This window comes from Pavona decussata, unplaced genomic scaffold (genome assembly GCF_977016875.1).
Source record: "Pavona decussata unplaced genomic scaffold, jaPavDecu1.1 SCAFFOLD_100, whole genome shotgun sequence".
In the NCBI taxonomy this organism is placed as follows: domain Eukaryota; kingdom Metazoa; phylum Cnidaria; class Anthozoa; order Scleractinia; family Agariciidae; genus Pavona; species Pavona decussata.
The window spans coordinates 1,761,730-1,781,428 of NW_028145515.1; the positions used below are offsets into that span (position 1 = coordinate 1,761,730).

The 19,699-nt window shown below is 38.7% G+C and overlaps 1 protein-coding gene and 1 pseudogene across 1 annotated transcript; one reads left to right on the top strand and one right to left on the bottom strand.

The window, feature by feature from the left end:
- Positions 1–10,910: 10,910 nt before the first annotated feature.
- LOC146472278 (uncharacterized) lies at positions 10,911–17,441 on the bottom strand. Its single transcript, XM_085119762.1, has 3 exons — positions 17,320–17,441; positions 15,117–15,199; positions 10,911–12,191 (listed from the first exon to the last, which is right to left on the bottom strand). The coding sequence occupies exons 2-3, from the start codon at positions 15,172–15,174 to the stop codon at positions 11,920–11,922; spliced, it is 330 nt and encodes a 109-aa protein (XP_084975888.1). The 5' UTR covers positions 15,175–15,199; positions 17,320–17,441; the 3' UTR covers positions 10,911–11,919.
- On the top strand, positions 12,585–13,877 carry LOC146472279 (uncharacterized protein KIAA1958-like; annotated as a pseudogene).
- Positions 17,442–19,699: the final 2,258 nt, after the last annotated feature.

The following is a 19,699-nucleotide window of genomic DNA, read 5'->3' on the forward strand; positions in this document are numbered from 1 at the left end:
GAATGTACTTAACTTTGAGGAGAAGATAACCACATTGGAAAAAACCGTGAACAACTGGAAACGAAGAAAGCTCACCTTAATGGGCAAAATAAATATTGTTAAAACATTAGGCTTATCGAAACTAATTTACAGTGCTTCCTTAATAGGGGGCTTCACACTAGAGCTTGTAAGTATAATCTAAGTGCACTTGAAACCTACTTTGAGTGTGAAGGGGTAAAACCTACCAACTTGAACTTTACTTAGTGACCATGGAAACTTTCGCAGTTCAAAGAAGCCAAAGTACGCCGCCAAGTATGGCCAACACCACACTTGAGAACGTACTTGACCAATAGGGAAAGGGAAACCAATTGAAAGCCACGTGCTGCGGTGCCAGGACAGATAAACATTTTGCCGTGAACTAAAATTAATTAAAAAAAAAAAATCAAAATGGATGGTTGGAGATACGCCTCGCAGTAAGAGGACTCTATGGAACAGTCTTTTTTGTAAGTAAACATAAAAAAGAAGGAAAAGCCGATTTAAACTTAAGATCTTATTTGAATTTCATCTTTACGGACAGCCTGAACCATCGATTTTCAGTTCAGAAGATGTCGCCTGTTCTTTTGTTTTGTCGCCAAGTACTCGTAAACAATGAAGTACCTATGCATTTCCTGTAATGTTAAAACTCTCTGAGTTAAAATTAAAGACAAAATAAAGAGTAAACAACACAAAACGTTTTTACGTTGTAAAGGCTTCATGATTTTCCGGCGAGCAGTCGCATTTCTGATTTTACCGCGAACGATGATTGACAGCTTGTGCTTCAAGCGTATACTTTGTCACCAGGCCCCAGTTGTTCAAAGGCCGGATAACTTTATCCTGTGGATAAGTCACTATCCGACAGTTTCAATCTGGGAAAAGACTTCAGTATTTCCTCTTGTACAAGTGAATATGCACACTCTAACCACAGTTAAGTTTGGGAATGTACGAAAACCTTGGACAACGTTGAACGTGAAGTATATTTTAGACCCTGAATAGTGCCTTACCCAGCGGATAAAGTTATCCGGCCTTTGAACAACTGGGGCCAGGTGTGAAGCCAAGTTTTCCAAAGTGCGACTTGAGATTTTCAAGTGCACTTGAATCAAGTGCTTACTTGAAACTAACTTAGCTTGTAGTGTGAAGCCAACAATTGTCTGTACCGAAAGGTCTCGTAGAAAAAAATTAACAAAATTATTTTTAACTTCATATGGGATAACAAACCAGCTAAAATTAAAAGAAAAACTATTATTCCTGAGAAAAAATGCGGTGGTTTAAAGATGGTCGATTTTGAATTGATGGAACGATCACTTAAAATAGCCTGAGTTAAAAGAATTATAGAAAATTGTGACGCTTCATGGAAAATAGTCCCAGAATACGCTCTAAATCAGTATGGCGGTCTTACGTTTTTCATCAAGTGCCAATATGATATCAAACTATTCGATTTATAAAACCTCCCCGAATTATACCGTACTATCTTGAGTTACTGGCAAAGCTTTAAACTTGTAACAAACCATGAAGTATCGGCTGAGAAGCAAATAATCTGGAATAATCGTGACATCCTAGTGGATGGAAAACCAATTTTTTACGACTCCTGGGTAAATAAAGGAATTATTTGTATTTTCTATCACTAACTGAGCTCAAAGCAAAACTTAACCTTGAAGTACCCTTCACTACATTTTATAGTATACTGCAAGCCATTCAAAAAATATGGAAAGTAAAATTCCCCAACACAGTCTCTTCAAAGGTACAATCTCTCTCACTTCCGTCTACTGAAATTGCATATTCGACTTTACTTAGCAAATCTTATTTGATTCCAACCGGTGAGAATAAAATTTTAAATTACGGCTTCACCACAGAAAACATCCAAAACGTCTATATGCTCCCCCTTCCGAATCTTGCATGAACCAAAGCTTATAATCTTTCAGTTCAAAGTTATTCACAACATCCTACCTACGCAGTTCAGTTTGTTTCTTGCTGGTATAAAGGACATTGACATTTGCCCGCTATGCAACTACGAAAGTCAATCATTATTGCACATGCTGTTTACCTATAACATTTCCTACACGTTTTGGAACCTCTTTACGCGATGGTGGCACAAAACATACCAAGAACACATAAATCTCTCTGAAAGTCTGATTCTGTATGGCTGGCACCAAAAATCAAACAACTGGTCAGCGTTTAATTACGCCCCCGTTATTGCCAATTACCACATTTTTAGCACTAGTGTTTGCAATGTCATTTTAAACTTTGAAAGTTTTTTTGTACGCCTGAAAAACAAAATCTCTGTTATGCGAACATTAGCAGTTGCAAATAATAAATTAGAACAATTTGTTAAATCTTGGGCCCCTGTGTTTTTGTAATTTGTATGCACGTGTTCCTCAGTTCGTGAAGAATGCTGTGTAAAGACTTGTAAATAATTTTAGTTTCAAACTTCACGTGCAGTGTGTATTTATATGCAAGTGTGTGTATGTGTTAATTCTGTAAAGTGTCTGAAAGTCAGCATGTAACTAGGTTAAGCTTTAAACGTTATCTTGTTATTTTGTTTTTGTAAGTAATGTTTTCAATCAATTGAGAAAAATCTATGTGGGTTGGCTCTGTCACATGCTGCTCCAAACCAAGAGACTCAAGCAGATCTAAAAACGTAAGCGCATCAGTGTCATTAGGAACATCCACATGTATGTTGTAATCACTAAAGACAATCAAAGACTCTTTAGATAAAATAGTGGACTCCATCAGGTCAGAAAAATCTACCCGAAAATTGTTAATGGGAACCCTGTGGTGGTCATCAGAATTCTGTGGACGGTAGACGATCACAAGCCGTATCTTGCGGGAAGTTGACGTTTGGACCAACAACTCGCCAAATGTCGGTCGATTTTATATACAGATTAGCAAAATAAAAACGTTCTTAATCGACTCTCAGCCTGTGGAATGTTCTTAATACGTTCTTAAAATTTTGGCTAATCTCAGCCTCGACGTTCTTATAAAAAAAGGTTCTTATAAAAAAAAACAGAGTGTAATGTACAAAATTGGCTGTCTTGTTGCGCACCGACTGAGCTTTCATGTGACAAAATGACAAAAAGACCCCACTCACGTAGTTGGCAGACAAACAATGCTCTTTAGTGAGGTTTAAGACATTCCTAGTTGTAGATTTAAACAATGAAGAACGAGCTTGAGGCGCCCGTAAAGTTCCACTATTTTGATGAAGTGGTTTCACAATTGTTGATATGCCGCATCCCTCAGGACCAGGATTAAGTTTGAAGACCAAATCGCCAATTTAATTAACACTTGATGGAATGAGGCACATGAATTTGCATAATAGGCTGTTGGACGCCTGTGCCTAACGTAGGCGTAACCAGCACGAGAAATCAAACTCATGCGAAATTCCCAGAAACTCGGGTAGAACGTAGTAGCTGATCCGTGGACATTGGGAAAATGTAATACGAGCTGACCCATTAAGCAGATTGGTATGAAAAACACCATTAGAGAGATCACTGTTCCATGAAGAGAAAAACAATACTTCAGCTCCAGCTAATAACGTGGCATTGTTCCTTATGCAAATGGTCTCAGTCCAGCCGATCACTGAAGACGGGAAACAACCAAATATCCTAATGTTCCAGCGAGTAAAATGCGCAGGCAACTCTAAACCCGGCCTGTAGAAAGTGTGAGGTCTTACACATGTACCCTTGTGGTCGTATTTCAGAGGGGAGGCAGCAATAAGTAATAAAAAGACCACAAACACGCTGGTGGTTTTTGCGTGCCTGCATCTCATTATGCATTGTTCTTTCCTTTCTCCAAACGGTAGAGAGACTTCTCTTTAATGTAAATTGAAATGCTCTGGACTTTCCCCGGGCAAACAGGGTTAACATCCAATATTATAAGGTTAATTGTAGGCTTGCTCTCTTGTTGTGATTTATTACCATAAGAAAACATAACATACCAAACGACGAAATAAAGCTTTTGAAGAATATGTTTACGGGTATTAAATTCAATCATTGTACAGAAGGAAGATGACCAAGAAAAATTTGAAAGGAACCAGTTTTGGAAAACGACTGAATTAAAACGTTTTGAAAAACCCTACCTTTTGCAAACTCCGACTTAATGTTACCATTTTTGGTTTCGCTGATAAACGGAACATCAATAAATGCCGGTTATAGTCAAAAGAATGTTGTGATTTAATTATAAAAAATTCACCGAAAGTAAATGTTTGATTTGAGATACCAAAATGTTTGTACACCAAACACGATGTAATTCAATAAAGTCCTACCTTATAAATCAATCCTAGGCTCTGATCTTTTAAAGTATAGCTGGAACAATGTCGCTTCACCTTTCCATGGAATAATGAGACGTCCTATCGTTTGAATGACGGTCCAGGCGCTTTTGTCTCGCATGAGAGAATTTAACTGCTTTGTAACCACATCTAAAGCACATCTACAGTTCACTTGATCCTTACAAATGTCGAAGTGACTGAAGGGGGGGGGGGGGGGGGGGAGAGGGAGGAATTCCAGTTGCCTTGTGATCAGGGGGTGATAGAGATCCATTATGTGGATCACATAGAGCCAGTTTCTATGATTTTCTTTTTCAATTTTTATTTATTGGTGTGAAACGGTTGAACAACAGTTCCTCCGATTATTAATCATTGGCAAGTTATATTTGTCCATGTAAACGACTAACAAAGTTTCTCGACAAGTTCTTCCATAGCGACCCATATACAGTCTTCAGTGGCACTCGAGCAAAGTTTGCTCTTCTGGACCAATTTTTCCCCAGGAGTTATTATTGAAGCATCTGACAGCTTTCTCTGATAATTTTCCCTGCTAATTCCAAAAGGCTTTAGCCCGCGAGAAAGTTTTCCTAAACAACATTCCTTGGCAGGTCTTCTTGTTCAAAACTTGGCACTGACACCAGTTTTGAACAAGGACACTTGTTAAGGAAGAACTGTCGTTCTGCCGCACACAGAAGTATGTACAATTTTTCAAACGTAACTTGTTGAAGAAAACTTACATTAGTGCACGAAATAGGCTCAAACCGCCGGCATTGGCCGATTAGTTATCTGGATCACTAAATCCTTCAAGACTTTAACTTGCCTCCTAGTGTTACACAAATAGCCTGGACCCAGTTGTTCGAAAGCCGATAAACGCTAATCTACGATTAAAACTTAATCGAGGTTTTCTTCTCGCTCGTTAAAAATGGTTCTAAAGGCTAATCTTAAGCTAAAGGCAAAAAAGAGTCTAAGTCAAAACTGATGGCCAAAACTCTTTTCGAAGAATCTTTAATTTATTGATTTGTAATTAAACTCGAGTCAAAGTTAACACGTTGGTTTAATTAGTTTAATCGGGCTTTAAACAACTGGGCCCAGTGTTTTCATGTCGGTAACGTAACGATAAGACAACGATGAACTTTCTAATTTTTCAAAGATAGTTTATGTTTTTGAGCTTACGCTAGAAATCGGATCCCTTCTTGTTGCCTTACAACTTATGTTTCAGTTTATAGATTTTCCAATAAAATCGACACAGAAAAACAAAGGATATGTTAACAATAGATCGGTGCGGTGAAATAGATATTGAATGGAAATATGTAAAAAGATTTTTCATCGATCCTCAAAGCTATTTAAAAATTATTCCTGTGCATGACTGAGCTACAGAAGCAAATAGCCTGAAATAATTTCTGTTTTGTGTGGAAAAGTCATAATTTTGCAATCCAGTTTGAAGAGAATTAAACAGCTTGAATAGACTCGTAACTCAGTCGGCAGAGCAACAGACGATCAAATCTGGAGGTCGTGGGTTCGATTCCCGCCGAGGTCAAAGATTTTTTTCTTTGCCTCGTGCAGTAACCCATTTCCTTGCTAGGGCTAACGTTCAGTAGGATTTTCATCGTTTCACTTTAATACTTTAAAAAACATACAACAGAGAGTTAATGCTCTGATCCATCATTTACGATTCCTAAGCACTGAGTCTTCCAGCATTAGAAGAAATTAATTCCAAATTTACAATCTCTTTTCTCTGCTTAAACATCAAATTTTGCATGGAAAATTTCATTGGTTGCTCGAGCAGAATAACTATTTGTTCATTCTCCAGATGTAGAGGCACGGGTTTAGAGAGGAAGACTAAAACAGTAGCGTAAAAGAAACATACATTTAGATGCCAGGGTTTTTTGCGGATCGAAAATCTACGTGAATAAGAAGCCCAAGAGATATGATAAGATGGAAACGGAAATAGAACAAGGATAGAATGTATAAAATTGTGAACACGCATTTCCTGTACTTCTCCAAATTTATGGCTGGTCGACAGAAATTCTCAGATTGTGTATTGGTTCGAACTTGTTGTTTAAATATGTAGTCGGACGAGCCTTATAACCTTAAAATAAGCAAGGGTTGTTATAAAACAGCACAGCATCACCGCCACAAATAAAAAGTACATGCGTTGTCCAAACGCTTTTTTGTAGACAACGAAAAACAACCAAGGGAATTGGAAGAAGCAGAAAAACGATCGCGGTCAAACATCGACGACGAAGCAGTGTCGGTGAAGTTTGTCAAGACATGTACAACCATCGTTCTACAGACATCACAGTGAAAATGAATAACGTGAGAAAAATGAAGTAGATGACGATTCCATCTTCGCTTTTTGCCCATAATGCTGATCTGTTTACAAATTTCTCAGGGTAGATAAACCGCAGCAAAGAGTTTCCAGCAAACAAAGGTTGGACGATAAGTCCCGTGCATGGATCGATGATCACTAATCCGCCCAGAAGAACATGGAAAGGTGCCCTCTGGAATGTCTTCCAAATCGCCGCAACAACCAAGGCATTTACCAACACTGCCACCGGTGATAAAGTAACGATGGTGATAGAGCTTACGAACTAAATGTTATGAGGAATGGAAAGCTGAGAAAAAGTCGTGTTGTTCGGCATAGCTTTGCTTTCTTCAGTTTTAGGCGTGATTTACCAGAGAACGGATCGGGTCTGAGCAGCTAAACCAGTATTTTCAAATCTTCGTATCGCGTAGACAATATTGAATAATGAACAACAACAATGAACAGCTCTCCTGAAAACGGATTCACAACAGACCCACAGCTTGACTAAGTGAAAAGTGAAAATTGTGTATTTAATTCATCCCGTCCGTGGCCAGTTTTAATAAGGTTTTTTCCATTCACTATGTCAAGAAGCGCTTCAAGTTATTGCTATTATCAAGCAATGTCAATTTTAAATTGTCTCTCAGGAATAGAAATAAATTCAGTGCTCAAAGACCTGTTTAATGATAACTCGTGTTTTGATTGAAATGAAGTGGTAACAGGAGTCACTTTATTTATTTATTTTTTATTTATTTTTTTTTTCTTTTGGAAAAAAATGCAACCTAGAGTCAAATAGAAGACTTTTTGATGGCCAACTTGGCAATGGCACAACTGAACTGTTTTAATTAAGGTGCTGTTAATTAAAAAGATCCTTTATTTCTTTTCTATCCTGGGATTACATTAAATTGGATCACCTGCTATCCGGACTTAATAACAGCGTATTCAATGGGTTAGCCATTTCATTTTCACCCGAATAAACAACAAAATCCTGTTTTGGTGAAAATAAATTGCTTCAATTATTTCCCTTTTGTAAGAGGCCTTTCTCAACCACGAGTCAAAACACTGTACGTCCTGATATGCGTGTTTTTGATGTTAGAAACCTTAATTCAAACTTCTGTGACGACAGGTTAATAAGCATCCAAAACTATCCGGCTCTCTGGTAGGAAACATTTTTTCATTTTTCATTTTTCATTTTCTTGTGTCAACAACGTGCCACGTCTGAATGGGTAACTGAATTTGCATTTTACACGGATAAATGGGCTTTGCAGGAGATTACAGGAAAATGATTAATTGAACTTGTAGTTATTGTTGTTGTTGGCAACTGGAGCTCGGTGAAAGTCATAAAGTAGGACAGTTACATGCCAAGTCTCACTTCGACGTTTGTACAACAACGCTAAGCCATGTCAAACAATACAACTTGTTCTTCATGGAGTAATTCTTTGATCTCTGGTATCTCCAAATATAATTACAGTAAGGGAAAGTTTTACCCCTTTTTGGGTAATTTCAAGAGTTCAATCATTATCGCTGTTTTGTCTCCAGTTGCAGTGGTGGGTAATGCCTTGATTTTGGTGACGATTTGGAAGACGGTTTTGCAGAGAACGGGTTTCCATACTCTTCTAAGTGGATTAGCATTCACCGATTTCTGCACAGGACTAATTGCTCAGCCTATCAATGCGGTAAGCATTTTACTTTACACTTCAGATGCCAGGATACCCTTCGATAGGCCATTGCTATATGTCGCTTTTGAAACAATCGCGGATGCCACTGCCACGTATGTTAAAACCGTTTCAATGCTTATTTTAACGCTCATGGCAGTGGAACGATGGCTGCACATGTCTCGACGACCATTGGCGCTTGCGTCGCTCCGTAATTGCTTAAGCGTCATCGTATTTTTGGTCATGCCGACCCCTCTAGTTGTATCTTGTTCACTGGTAACCGCAAAGCCCGGATCAGTCAGGAGTATGTCATATATTACGATTATAACAACAATGTCATGGTCTTTCTTAATCACATTCGTTCCTTACTTTAACGTCTTACGAATTATTCGTAGTCAACAACTACATGTGCAAGCCTTGAACGGGTCGTCTCAAAATTTTGCCCGACCCACGATAAACCTGATAAAGTACAAAAAATCTGTGATTACGATCTTATATGTCCTGGCTTTGTATTGTGTCTGTTTCCTACCTTTTGTCATCACTACTGGGGTGTTTATTCGTGGAAGTGCGGGGTCTTACTCCGGAAAAAATGTGGCATTTAGCGCTTCCAGGGTGTTCCTATTTTTATCGTCTTCTCTGAACCCATTTCTTTACCTTTGGAGAATGAGTGATGTTCGGAATGGAGTAAAACAGTTACTCTGTTCCAGAAACTAACAAAAACCAAAACATTTTTGGATTGTTATCAGTGGTTTGACATTGTAATGGAAGAGGGTAGAGTCAGTTTGAAGTGAAAGCAGGTTTGGGTGCCTCCCACACAGTCAGCTCAGGAGATGTTTTGTAACAAGTGCACAAGTTTTTATTGTGGAGATGTAACTTATAAAATAAAAATAAATAAATAAATAAATCATAAAGTTCTGGCTTATCTTCTTGCCTTTGGCTTATAATGTCAGGTAAGATGACTGGATACCAGAAAATTGATTTTTTTTTCGTGTTTTAGGTGGGTGAACGTAGTGGAGTTCCTTTACGAGGTTAATATTCCGAACCGAACAAGGTTTGTAATGACCACAAATATCTCACCACGTAAATGAAGAGCTTAACATTTTTAACAGGACTTGATTATTGTCGACTACTGGGAAGAGAGCTATTGTAGCTGCACGCAAGTTGATGGCACACCCTCCTTTGGAAACATAAAAAAATAGTAATTTCGTTGTTTTACATGTTTGAAGACTTATCAAATTTGATGTTTGAGGACAGAATCAATGAGCGAAGCAAATATACAAAGCACGCAGTGCTAACTTAGAAACCTCTTTATTTTTTGTCCTCAAAAAGTGCTTCAAAATTTTCAAAACCAAAATAATTTTAAGAGTTGAAGCAAAACGTGCACAAATCCATCTGGTCACCACTTTCAATCCTTTCAGAATTGCATAAGAGTTGGTTTATTCTGCTACCCAAACCAGTGCCCAGACATGATTTTAATGTTGAAAGTGCAACATGTCCAGCATACACACTCTCTTAGAGAAGGCACAGGCAAGCTAGGATGGACATGTAGTTACTACATGTCCTGCTTCGTGAATGACCAGCGTATCCCCAACGTGCTCTTGTACGGCGAATTGGCAGAAGGAAAGAGCAAAGTTGGACGACCAAGCTCGGCCTCAAGAACACCCTTAAGAGCTTAGAAACTCCTGTCGAAGCCTGGGAAGACCTTACTTTAAAGTAACCATCATGGCGCAGCCTGACCAGTAATGGAGCCTTTTCAGCTGAACAGCGTCACAGAGCCACGGCTGAAAGTAAACGGGCAGAGCGGAAGGCGTCAGAGCTGCTAGCCCTTCTACCCAGTCACCCAGCGGCTCAAAGTGCACAATCTTCGGCAGACAGTTCCGTGCCCAGATTGAAATAACCAGCCTCCTTCGTTAGCACCCAGCCAACCAGTGAAGTTATGGTGACCATCGTTATCGAAGGTAGAACATCATCATCATCATCATCATCATCATCATCATCATCATCATCATCATCATCGTCATCATTTGTTTGCCTTGGCTTTGAGTGGTTTGGTTGAAGGGACGTTCAGCATTGATGTTAATACGTCCGTACGAGGTGGATTTCCAGGCGCCAAGACTAGGCCTGCACGGGAACCTAAGTGGCCCAAAGTCACCCGAAATCGCCCTCAGTCGATTAGGTCAGAAAAGGCTCAAGCATGTTTGAATTTCCCCAAGAGGATAATTTTCCCAATTTCAGTATAACAAATATGAATTTATTTTCCACAAAGTTTAAACATTAAAGTTTGTGTTAAAACGTTTAACAAGTACGAATTTAACCTTTGTAAAAGGGTCTCTCCAACTCTTGTATCGGTGATAGTAGACGGCACAATATAATGTTGTGACTATCAGTTGAGTAACTGACAGGAGCTAGTCTGTTTAGTAATTGCAAGGTGCTTATTCTAACAAAATATTACACACACTCCTGCTTAAAAGTGGAGAATTGTAATGACTGTCATTTCTTTCAATTCAACTTTAAAGCGGTGCCAGAATGGTGAACCTCCCACCCCTGTCCCAAAGAGGGGTACTCCAGCTACATGGAATGTGGAAATGTTTTTTTACATACACTCTTCATTGGAATATTTTGGAGAACACAAATCAATGAGTTTTTCTTTTCTAATGAAAAATTTGCCAATTAACCTATTTTAAGTGGTTAAAAACCACTTTAGAAATATCCAAGGATTTCGGCAAAAGCATGTTCAATTACGCATGCAGAACTCACCGTTTGACATGAAGATAAAATTTTCTTGCCTCAAACTGACCTGGGAAGCAGAGACCAATTACGAAACTCTAATATTTCACAGAATTGAAACCTACAGTTTATTTAACCTCTGTAATCAGCTAGAAAGTATAGAAATAACTAGAAATAACTTTTGCCGGGACACGGAATGTTGATCGTTAAATCGGGAATATCGTTTTAATAGATCGACGATCGTAAAATCGGGGTCCCACTGTAGTTGCAAAATGCTATCTCTAGTACGTAGGTACCCTTTCAAACAGATTGTTGGAATTTTGAGACCACAGGCACTACCTCTGTCCGAATCTTCGACGGTTTCGGATTTGCTCCAAAATGAAGTATAAGCGCTGCATGATGAAAACTACAAAAACAAGATCAATAATGGAACTTTTATTTGGAAATGGTAAAAATCATTGAAATTATAAGAAATAAAAAAAAAATCATTAAATTATTAATATCCTTTACAAAAAGGCCCCAGTCTCTTCTCCTCAGCGGCCTCTTTCACGCTCGTGCGGAGACAAAAAAGGGACTGGAGAGAGTGAAATAACGAGGAGCGCGGGGAACGACGGGAAGTCTCCCGCGCTCCCTATTTGTCTTCCCATATGTGACTTTTCGCTCCATTTTTATGAAGGAGCCTCTGTGGAGAAGAGAGAAAAGGCGTAAAGAACTTGTTTTTAGTAAAGCGCTACTGTAGCTAAGGCTTTCTGGCTTAATAATTGTTGTCTGAGGATTAAACAAAGTTCTTAGAACACACGCACATAGCTTCTCTCATATAGCAGTTATTCTTGATGGAACTCCTGGTACAATAGAGTCGTTAATTAAGTAAGCTACCGAATTGTCCTCATTGGGACATAAACTGTTCTCTTTACTTTAGTTAAACATCCCGCGCGCTAAAGACGTAGTTAAATACGAACACATCAAGATAACTGGAACCTTCTCTTTAGTCGTGAAGGAGCCTTGACACATTTGTACCCCTCCTTACACTTGTTAGGCCCTAAATCAGTATTAGGTGCATCATTGGGTAGGCACATTGTACCCGGACCATCACAAGTCATTCGGCAGCACCTCAATCCTCTGGAATCACAGCTTGTTGCTTCTATGAGAAGATCATGATGTGGTTTACAGTGAGGTGCTGCAAGCTGGCAGGACGAAAGTGCTCCCCCTTCATCGCACTCACAGTGATCACAACCTGCAAGAATCAAGTTGGCTTGACTGTTTTACGATTTACTGAGAGTTCGTAGGCTATTCCTCGACAAATCTTACGCATATCATGGAAGAAGATGTCCGATAAAGCTCCTAAACGGACCTTGGAGGAAGAGTACATCATTGGCAAATAATTCATGGTAAGGTAAGGGTAACTATATGGGGGGTTAGGTGACTATATGGAGGGTTAGGATTAGGTTAGGTTAGGGACAAGTAAATCATGATAAGGGGCCTTATTATATACTCAACAAAATAATGATCGCGTTTCTGATTGGTCAATGATGAAAGCATAAATAGGTTATAGAGTGCAATACGGAGAAGTTGCCATGGAAACACCGAGAAAGAGCCAAATTTGAACACCAAATTATAAAAAAAAAAAATGGCTGACCGTCGGTTTGCTTTGTCAAACCGAAACATCGTTGAGCAACTTAAAGAAAATGCGAAAAACAAAAACACGTTGAAAGCTACACAGACCTGGTTAAATGCCTGGCAAACAAGGGCGACTCAACGAAAAGTAAACCCAAAAATGGAAGAATACGAACACGAACAACTGGATAAAATGTTGCAAATCTTCTACACAGAAATACGCACAAAAGACGGGTTTGAGTACAAACCTGAGAGTTTAAAATCCATACTGGCAGCCCTCGACCGCTATTTAAAAGAGCATGACTACAAGTACTCTATTATACGAGACCGGGAGTTTCACCAGTCGAAGTTGGCACTCGAAGGAAAGGTGAAGTGTCTCCGTCAACAAGGCAAGAGAGCCAACGCCGCGAACTCACTGACAGCCGAAGAAGAAAAAATGCTATGGGGTAAACAAAGTCTCGTCGACTGTAGTCCAAGAGTTCTTTCCCAGACGATGTGGTGGATCTTGACTCAACATTTTGGCCTGAGGGTAAGACAGGAACACCATTCAATGGAAGTCGAGGACTTCAATTTTTGTGGGGACGACAGCGGCACAGAGTACGTCACATTTAAAGAAAATCCTACAAAGACGAGGCAGGGAGGACTGAACACAAAACATCGTAGTGTTCTGCTAAAAAATGTTCGCTACTGGCGGTCAGAGATGGCCTGTTGAGTTACTGAAGCAATACCTTAGTAGACGTCCTCAAGAGCTGCGAGACAAACGTCCTTTTTACCTCGCCATAATTGAAAATCCCAAAACAAATGTTTGGTACAAGAAGCAGCGGCTCGGCGAAAACAGCATCGACAATATGATGAAGAGCGTCGTCAAGAACACAGCTCTGGAAACAAGAAAGAAAAAATTGACTAACCACACCGCGAGGAAGACAGTTGTGAAGAAACTCAGAGCAGCAAGCGTCGAGAGGCAGTCGATAATCCAGGTGAGCGGCCACGCAAGTGAAAAGTCTCTTAACGACTACGATGAAGGTAGCGAGAAGGAACAGCGACAGCTTTCAAACATTATCAGCATGACTCCACAGTCAGCATCCTCCAGCAGTTTTCTTGGTCTACCAATGTGGTCTTCTCCTGCAACGTCTTCAACGTGTGAACAGGTGAAAACAAGTGGCCATGCTTTCACTGTGAACAACTTTCACAACTGTCAAGTCACATTTAACGTGATTCAGGGGCAATGCAGTTCACCAAAGTCTGCAAGTCAGAATGTTATTCCCTGAGGCCGATTGAGATCAAACATTTGAAAACAGATTAGCGGGCTTGCCGCTTTTAATAACTGAAATTTAGCTTTTGAGTTCAGCTTGTAATATTTTCTGAGAAACTTTCAAGAACTTCACGCTTGATTTACCTGTCACAACATTACATTTTTGATTGGTTCAAGTAAAACATGTGAGCATTTTGGAACTCATTGAAGTGTTTTTTGTAGTACGTAAGGCGTGCAGAGTAGCGCGATGGAGTAATTTTGTTGAGAATATAATAAATAAAAAATCGTATGAACCTGCTCGTGCATTTCGTGATTTATGGGCACGAGTGATGTTTTGAAAGTTCTCAAAATTGCACGAGCGCGTTTATACGATTTCCTATACATATAGTCACCCACATAACTAACCCTTATTGGCATGTTATGGTGTAATTCATAATGCATGGTAAGGTAAGGGCACATCATTGCGTAGGCACATTGTACCGGGACCATCACACGAAAAACGTTGAGATCGATTAAGGGCGCGTTCTTTAGGGACTATTCCAGAATAGGGATACATAACTTAAATCATGTTCTTTTGGGAGCTATATTCTGTTTTTAACAGATCGAATAGTATTCCTTGCATTCTCAAATCCTGATAGTAGAATGAACGGAATACAGTTTACTCTCAGAATAAGAGGAATTGAGTTCTTTTGGAAGCTTTTCGGTTGAATGAGAATAGGCCGAATAACCTCCTTTTGGGAACTGATATTCTGAGTGTATATTTGACTGTTATTCCTGAACGGGAATAAGAATAGCCGTACGTTGATTGCCTTGGAAGAACAACATTTTAGCTCGTTTTCTTCAGATATATTGCGGTTTCTATTTTCCTTTTCCTATAACTGTTATGTTTTAGCGATGTATTACGTATGCGCGCTTGTGATTGCCATAACTTTGGCTCTTACAGCACAAATCATTACATTGCGCGATAAAAACGTCTGTTTTTGATAGAATCTTCTCTTGGGGCACTAATGAGGCACTAATGAAGTGAAGAACAAAATCCGATCGCTTCAGTTTTGACTGATATTGGAAAAAAATGTTCATCCGATTCTTAGTTCTTAGCTTTTACAGTTTTTATACCATCAATTGTTGTTCTTTTTTAGTTTCTAATTTTTAGTATATACTTGGCCGTGGACTACCTGTAAATTAGCTGATAAAGCTAAGCGTAAATCCCACGTAAAATAAAGTATCATATCGTATCGTATCGTATCGTATCGGGCAATGTGACTAATCTCAAAATGTACCCACGCTACTAACCTTTGACAAAGAAAGCTGCTTGAAGTAAGATAACTGAACAAATTAAGGATCGAGCCATCGTCTTTTCGTGATCGACTTGGAAGCTGACAAACAAAGTTATATGAAAAAAGTAGCTGAGTAACTTTTTTTCCTCCTTAGTCCTTCAGGATAAAAGAGGCGCTAACTGAAAATTCCAGGTCCAGAACTTCTTTTTTGGGAGGGAAAAATCATTAAATTTGATTTCCAAATTGTGGTATAGTTAATAATAATAATAATAATAATAATAATAATAATAATAATAATAATAATAATAATAATAATAATAATAATAATAGTTTTTATTAACATATTCCAAGCAAATTGCTATTTACAAGTGAAAAGTAGAAAAAAGAACGATGAAAACCTATTTACAATTCATTTCGATAATAATAATAATAATAATAATAATTTATTATTCGTTATTCAATAAAATAGATCATTTTATTATTAAAAAAGTTATAATAATAATAATAATTTATTACTTAAATCGCGCAAATTAATATTAGAAATATGATCAAATGCGCGTTACAATAATTATAACAATAAAACCAAACTAAATTCAGTATTCACAAGTTGGCTATGATCATCCCAAAAGTCCCCTGAATTTCATTTTGCAAAAATTAGTAGGAGACGATTTAAGGTTACCCGGGACCTTCAGAGGTGTCTCGGGTCCAAGCAGTGTAGCGCGTCCGGTTTAAACTGTAGATACCAAAACCCCTATATCAAATTAAAGCTTCTAGAGCTGGCTATCAAACGATACCAAGAATTTTGAAATAAAAAGAATTGTCGAATTTTTCACGACCTCTAAATGCGAGCGTCCAAATCACCTTTCGAAAGCTACAAGTCAAAGCGAATTTTGTTTTTCGCTGATTTAATTTGCTCCTCAGTTTCCGAACCCAGAGTGCTAAAAAAAGGTGTCTGCGTTTTGGCATATTCAATTCCAGTGAAAAGTTACAGAACGTTTTCGAAATAGGTTTTAAAAAATGTGGAGTTATCATACAAAAATCGCTCTTGGAGAAAAAACATTTCGAAATAAAAAATTCGCAGACACATTTTTGTTGTTCATATGTTAAACCAGCTGCTGTCCAAATTTGAAGGCAAACGAATAAATTCCGTTTGAGTTTTAGCTCTTTGAAGTGGCTCCTCCAAGTGGAAAAAATTTATTCGAGAAAACAGCGCTAAAAATTCGGCAATTCATTTTATTTCAAAATTCTTGGTTTAGTTGGATAGCCAGCTCTATAAGCTTTAATTTGATATAAGGGTTCAGGTATCTACAGTTTAAACCGGACGCGCTACATCCCTTGGACGCGAGACACCTCTGAAGACACCTCTGAAGGTACCGGGTAACCTTAATGGTCACTGTTTTTCGTGTAAATTGGTTTAAGGCTGATATCCCGTGTGCGCTAAGCAAATCAAAACTCTAAAATTGCATTATCCAATGATCATTTCTATTAGAGATGGACGTCGGAAATTATGTACCATTTGCTTATTTGTCCTGTTTGTAGTGTCCTGTTATTAAAATAACAACAAGAAAAGGAAAGAAAAGAAAAGAAACAGAAAACAAGTCTCATCGCTATCGGCATCTCGTTCAGTTGGCATGATAATTTTGGATAAATCCTTAACATTTTATAACCGTTGGGATTCTAAGTAAACAGATTAAACGACGGTACACTATTCCAATTTTTAATGCTTGTTTCCAGGCGGTAGAGAGACTTGTAAGTCGCCTCTCTTTAATGTAAATTGAAATGCTCTGGACTTTCCCCGGGCAAACGGGGTTAACATCCAACATTATAAGGTTAATTGTAGGCTCGCTCTCTTGTTGTGATTTATTACCATAAGAAAACATAACCTACGAAACGACGAAATAAAAGCTTTTGAAGAATATGTTTACGGGTATTAAATTCTATCCTTGCAGAGAAGGAAGATGACCAAGAAAAATTTGAAAGGAACCAGTTTCGGAAAACGACTGAATTGAAACGTTTTGTAAAACCCTACCTTTTGCAAACTCCGAACTTATTGTTACCATTTTTGGTTTCTTTGTAAAGCGGAAAATCTATAAATGGCATAGTGAAAACAATGTTGTAGTTTAATTATAAACAATTCACCGAAAGTAAATGTTTGAACTGAGATGCCAAAACGTTTGTACACCAAACACAATGAAATTCGATAAAATGTTAAGTCCTACCTTATGAATCAATCCTAGGCTCTGATCTTCTACAGTATAGCCGGAGCAATGTCGCTTTACTTTTCTATAGAATAATGGGACGTCCTATCGTTTGAATGACGCTCCAGTTGTTTATGACAAACTCCAACAGGTGACCTGGCGCTTTTGTCTCGCATGAGAGAATTTAACTTTGTAACCACATTTAAAGCAAGTTCTACAGGTCACTTCATGATTTTTGAAAATGTCGAAGTGAGAGGGGGGTGGGGGAGGGAGGGGGAGGAATGCCAGTTGCTTTGTGATAGAGATCCATTATGTGGATCACATAGAGCCAGTTTCTATGATTTTTTTTTACAATTTTTATTTGTTCGTGTGAAACGGTTGAACAACAGTTCCTCCGATGATTTATCATTGGAAAGTTATATTTGTCCATGTAAACGACTGACAAAGTTCCTCCGTCGACAAGTTCTTCCCCAGGGACCAAAACACAGTCTTTGCACTCGAGCAAGGTTTCTTTGACACGCTTTTTTTTCTGACAATGTTAATTTGTTCATCTGGGCCAATTTTTCCCCACGAGTTATCCTTGAAAAGTTATATTTGCCCATTTAAACATCTGACAGCTTTCTCTGATAATCTTCCCCTGCTAATTCGAACAGTCTTTAGCACGCAATTAAGTTTTCCTTAACAACCTTCCTTGGCAGGTCTCCTTGTTCAAAAATTGGCACTGACACCAGTTTTGAAGACGGACACTTGTTAAGGAAGAACTGTCGTTATGTCGTACACAAAAGAATGTACAATTTTCAAATGGAACTTGAGGAAAACTTACTTGTGTGCACGAAGTAGCCTCAAGGCACCGGCATTGGCCGATTGGTTATCTGGCTCACTTAATCCGTTAAGACTTTACTGACTTGCCTCATAGTGTTACACAAATAGCCTGGTTTTCATGTCGGGAAAATGTCAGATGTTTATCGATTTCGTTCTTTTTCTATGACTGTTCCAAATGTTGCAATTTGTGGATAAAGGAATATGAGAAAGTTTACATAGCATATGACAGTTGCTTGTGCAGTTTTAATTTATTATTTTAGGCTCGATAATGAACACACAATTAAGTTTTGAACTTATAGATATGTGTCAATGAAAAAGGATTTCCTGCAGGGCGCAGAAAGAGGGCGTAAGTACATTATCCATAATATATATTTTTTGAAATGGTCCCTTTTCATTTTCTCCTTGTCAAACAAGAAGTTCTTTGATAACCAAGTTTATTGAAACCTAGCCAAATTAGTGGCTTCCAAACGTTTGCATTTTACAAGGTCATATCGGTGCCAGAACGCTGTTATAATAACTTATATAACGTTCAAACTAAAGTAAATGAGACGTCTCCCTTTGCATATTCGGTAAAATATTTCTTGTACGTTTATAGATACCTATCACAGTGTGAAGCATCCTGGGTGCTCAAAAAGAGCCGTAAGTTTAGGAAGACCCACAAGGAGGTTAAATGATTTGCTTTGCCCTTATTGTCATCAGGATAATCGCTAGAAAAGTTCTCGTTGGAAGATTAATAACGGACATTTTGCGTAGAACCTGGGTGCTTTACTACTTCCGGTCGCCTCTTTTCAAGCTACTTCCATGGGCCTCTGATGGCAGCAAACACTTTGGTCTCCAGCATCCTTGCGAAATTCAAAATGGCGGGCGGCGAATACCCTGCCACACGCTGCAAAAATACTCCACGAACCGTGGAGTATTTTGTCACTTGAAATACTTGACTCTGGCATTCGTGGAGTGTTTTTCCAAGGTGTGCCAAGATCTTCGCCACTCGCCATTTTGAATTCCGCGAGAACCCTGGGGATGAGGTTTGCCGGCAAATGAAAACCGACAAGAGATCCTTTTGCTTTTCTTATTCCCGGCACGTCGTCGGACAAGTCACAGAAAGTCCGAACCTTACAACGCGGTCCCATTTCTCGCGACAGAAGACCGTAATTAAATTAATTAAAATGGCCGCCCCTTACGGGAAGACTGACGAAAGCAAAAGTAATTAATCAAAGTTTTGTTTTTATTCACGCAGCTTTTTCATCGAGTGAAGACATTCATTTGAACTCTGCGAAAGTAAGGTAAGCTTTTCATTCCGACTCGATTTGGGCATTCTCAAGTCATCGCCATCAGTTTTCGTTTCCGTATCTGTTATTCTCCCGTTCGAAGTGCGTGATATTCTTTCGCTAATTCAATTTCACCTTGTTGCCATGTCCAGCGCCGTGCCTAACGTACTTATTTTGGGTCATACATTTGTAAAACGACTGCAATCTGACTTGAAGGCTACTTTTGACGCTCAAGCAGATAGCAATTTTCACCTTGACGGCACTGCTACGGTGCATTTGTTCGGTGTTGGCGGTCGAACCGTGGGAAATCT